The 4,041-nt window shown below is 57.5% G+C and overlaps 1 protein-coding gene across 1 annotated transcript in view; it reads right to left on the bottom strand.

Moving 5' to 3' along the window:
• Positions 1-4,041, bottom strand: part of SLC44A2 (solute carrier family 44 member 2) — a gene marked incomplete at its 5' end in the record, with an annotated part of 13,710 nt that overhangs the window by 4,159 nt on the left and 5,510 nt on the right. Inside the window, 9 exon segments of the mRNA XM_015616491.1 lie at positions 904-988; positions 1,326-1,414; positions 1,534-1,604; positions 1,708-1,781; positions 2,094-2,197; positions 2,565-2,659; positions 2,731-2,993; positions 3,079-3,163; positions 3,431-3,577. Coding sequence (XP_015471977.1) covers positions 904-988; positions 1,326-1,414; positions 1,534-1,604; positions 1,708-1,781; positions 2,094-2,197; positions 2,565-2,659; positions 2,731-2,993; positions 3,079-3,163; positions 3,431-3,577 — 1,013 coding nt within the window.

Here is a 4,041-nt window from a genome sequence, read left to right as displayed (position 1 = left end):
GCTGCTCTTGGCTGAAGCAGACACGCAGGAAACGCCCAGGGACCAGTTTGGGACGGCAGAACCCTCTCAGCCCATCCCACAAACCCCCATCCCTCCACGCTGGATCCCTCGTGCCGGCCACGGGAACAAAAATCTCTGCGCCAAAACCACGACCGTCTCCAGGCACCGCGCCCCTCGCCGGGCGCTACCGGGACCCCCCAACTGACTCCGGCCGGGCTCTCTCCATGCAGGAACACGGATTTTTGGGGCAGGAAGGAAGACTGGACACCATCGGGCGTTGAGTGTCCACCAGCCACGGAGGACTTCCAGGGGGACAGAGCGGCACCGCGGGAGTCGGGGCCGGGAGGGTCCTGCGGGCTCCAGCCAGCGCTGGGCCCTAGCCTTGGCTATCGGCGCTTTTGGAAGGTTCTAGATGCCCCTTCAGCAGGATCTCGCTGAGCTCGGGGGACATGTAGTAAGGCCTCTCCAGAGATCCATCGTTTCTCTCCAGATCTTCACCTTTTCCAGCCCCGGGAAGAAGCGGCCGTGAAGGGGAAGAGCGAAAAGCAGCGGAAGAGCCGGGGAGAGAGACAGGGCGGAGGTGGAGGATGGAGAAGGCGTGACCGGACGCGCACGGGAGAGGTGGAAAAAGGAGGAAACAAGGAGGAAAAAAAGGGAAACTGAGGTTAGTTGTGGTTAATTCCACCGAGCCCAAAGCACCAAAACAGAGGGAGAGATGCAGGAGCCCACAAACAGGCCTGGGGCCTCAGCTGGAGCAAGCGAGGGAGAGCAGGTGAGGAGTGAGGGAAAAAGGAAAAAGCGAGAGAAAACCACACAGAGGAACCCCGGGATCGGGAGGAAAACCCCAAACTGGACAATCTGGGAGCGAGCCTGATGGGAGAGGGGGTTTTTGTTGATACTCACAGAAGCAGAGGAAGAGGGTGTCCACGCACATGCCGTACACGCTGAAGAACCCGTGGGCGATGAGGTAGGAGCCCACGATCACCGTCTGGAAGAGATGCCGCGCGCCGATGAGAGCCCGGAGCCAGCGGGAGGAGGAGGAAAATGCTGAATCCCACATTCCCCAGGGGAAGGAGGGGAAGGGAAACAGGGCAGGACTGTTGGGAGCAGCCCGAGTGGGGACAAAAGGCCTCAGCCACCGCTGGATGGAGGCCAAAGCGGGCAGCGCAGGCGGGCACGGCGCCAGCAGCCACCGACTAAGGGCCCATTGCGCCGGCGGCTGGGAAAACACCTCCAACAAAGGAGGTCCTTGAGGAGTGAGGAGTGGGGTGGTGTGGGGCATCTCTGGCCTTCCAAAGCCACCCCAAAGAGAGAGGGCAGCTCACCAGAATCGGGACCCAGTAGTAATTCAGCGGCGGCGCCGTGTCCTGGACCAGCTTTATGCGCTGGGTGAAGAAGAAGAAGGCGAGGATTCCTGGGGAAGCAAGACAAGAAGAGGATGGAAAGGAGCAGCTTTCAAAGGGTGGACAGCACAACCGGTGATAGTTGGCAGCTGGATGGCCTGAGAAGAAACTTCCAGAAGCCAGCACTCACCCACACTTCCCACAATGAGGAGCTTCCCGAGGAAGAAGAGGAAATCCGTGACTTTATCTAACACGGCCACCCTGGAGACAAGAGATGAGCCTCAGCGTCTGCTCCCCGCCCCGAGTTCCGAGAGAAGCAGCCGAGGCGCGCGCGGCAAACGTTCCCGTTCCGCCAGGATCTCACCTGATGATGTTCCTCATCAGCAGGAAGAACGCATTCCGGGCCGAGGTGCAGAAGTTGGTGCCGTAGATGGCGATCTGGGCCGGAAAAACCGGGCAGAGGGCAGAGAAACGGGGCTGCACTGAGTCCACCGCCATGGGGAGGGTGCAAATCCCACCCTGGAAGTGTTTTCTCATCCACCAGGAAAAGCCAGAGCTGAACACCCCCACTCGTGGCGGGTCCTCCCCAAAACCAACAGCTTATGGCTGAGCTCAAGGTTTTCAAACGTAAAAACACCTCAAAACTCCATTTTCCCGCAGCATCGGGAGACAAAATTCCCAGGAAAACCTCGGAGCTGCCCCCAGGGCAGCCCCAGCCCTTCGAGGGCGGCGGATTTGGGCGACTCTCACCATGATGTAGGCGTTCCTGTTGAGGAACTTGATGAATTTTTCCAGGCACCAGAAGCAGCACTTGAGGCAGCTCAGGAGGAACTTGGCAAACTTGTTCTCAGCAGCTGGAGGGCGCAGGGAGAGGGGTCAGCACCAAAGCCAGAGGGGCTGAATCTTCCAGCAGACACTTTGAGGTCGGTGGTGAGACCTCGTTGCCACAATTTCCCCACCCAAGCCCCGTTCTGGGTGCTCAGAGTGCTCTTCCCACTGGCTGTTGACATTTCCCGATGAACGGGAACGCGTGGAATTCCCTGGCGCGGAATTCCCTGGCACCGGGACTGGCTGAGCCTGCGGCCGCGGCACATCACTCCCACCCCGTGAAACTCGGGAATTCCACGGTTTCACAGAACCACGGAATGGTTTGGGTTGGAAGGAACCCTTCAGCTGATCCCATTCCACCCCTCCAGCACATCCCCATCCCATCCCCGCTACCTTTCAACCGGTGGTCCAGGTACTCCAGGGTGACCCTGATGACCTGAACGACGGCCAGGACCAGCGAGCCAAAGGCCAGCGAGCCAGTGTGGTACCTAGAGACGGACACGGTCACAACGGCGCGACCTCCCCGAGCTCCCGGCCACCCTCGCGGCCACGGACTCACCGGAGCGCGCGGCCGAAGGCGGAGAAGAGCGGGAAGGCCGGCATGTCGTCGGGTTTCTTGAAGGCCCAATAATAGGAAGCGAAGGCGCCCGCCAGCGTCACCTGGCCCAGCGCGATGACGAAGTTGGCGAGCCAGAAGAACATGAAGACGTTGAAGAACTGGAGCACGATGAGGTACTTGTGATAGGCGGTCTCGCCGCCGTAGAACGCGAAGAGGCACTGGGCGTCGGGGCACAGCTTGGTGACGTTGCTGGTGTTGAAGGTCTGGAGAGGACACGCGACCGGTCAACCCAGAGGAACCTCCACGGTCTCATCTCTGAGAGGTTCTGAGTTTCCCCGAGGTCCTCACCTCGGGCTTGCAGGTCTGCCCGGAGAACGGGCACGCGGACTCGTTGAACACCTTGTAAACGGCCTCGTTGGAGGTGGACAGGAAGCTGGAGGTCACCGTTAAGGAGAGGACGTTCTCCAAACCCAACCCTAAACCCAAGCCGCTCTCCCCGAGGTCCCGCTGCTGCTCTTCCACCACCCCAAGGTTTGTTTGGGGTTAAACCTCAGAGATTTAAGGTTCTGTGCCTGGAAAAACCACGACAGGAGACCTTGGACTTCTGGAGAACAGGGATGCAGGGAAGAGGAAGAGGAGGAAGACCAGGAAATGGAAGAGGAAGAGGAAGAAGAGGAAGAAGAGGAAGAGGAAAGGATACACGGCGGTGCTGGCCCAGTAGGCGATGCAGAGGCACAGGAGGAAGAAGGTGCACAAGGGGAACAGCAGCGATGACATGACGTGACCAACGGCCCTGCGAGAAGATGGTTAAACCCCAGTTAAACCCCGCTTAAACCCCAGTTAAATCCTGGTTAAACCCCAGTTAAACTCCAATTAAACCCCGCTTAAATCCCGGTTAAACCCCAGTTCAACTCCAGTTCAACCCCGGTTAAACCCTGGTAAAACCCTGGTTAAACCCCAGTTAAACTCCAATTAAACTCCAGTTAAACCCCAGTTAAACCCTGGTTAAACCCCGGTTAAACCCTGGTAAAACCCCGCTTAAGCCCCAGTTAAACCCCGATAAAACCCCAGTTAAATCCCAATTATACCCAAGTTAAACCCCAGTTAAACTCCAATTAAGCTCCAGTTAAACCCAAGTTAAACCTTAGTTAAACCCCAGTTAAACCTCAATTAAACCCAAGTTAAACCCCAGTTATACCCAAGTTAAACCCCAATCAAACCCAAGTTAAACCCCAGTTAAACCCCAATTATACCCAAGTTAAACCCCAATTAAACTCCAATTAAGCTCCAGTTAAACCCAAGTTAAACCTT

This window comes from Parus major, unplaced genomic scaffold, assembly GCF_001522545.3.
Source record: "Parus major isolate Abel unplaced genomic scaffold, Parus_major1.1 Scaffold469, whole genome shotgun sequence".
Taxonomy (NCBI): Eukaryota; Metazoa; Chordata; class Aves; order Passeriformes; family Paridae; genus Parus; species Parus major.
This window is presented reverse-complemented; position numbering and strand designations above follow the sequence as displayed.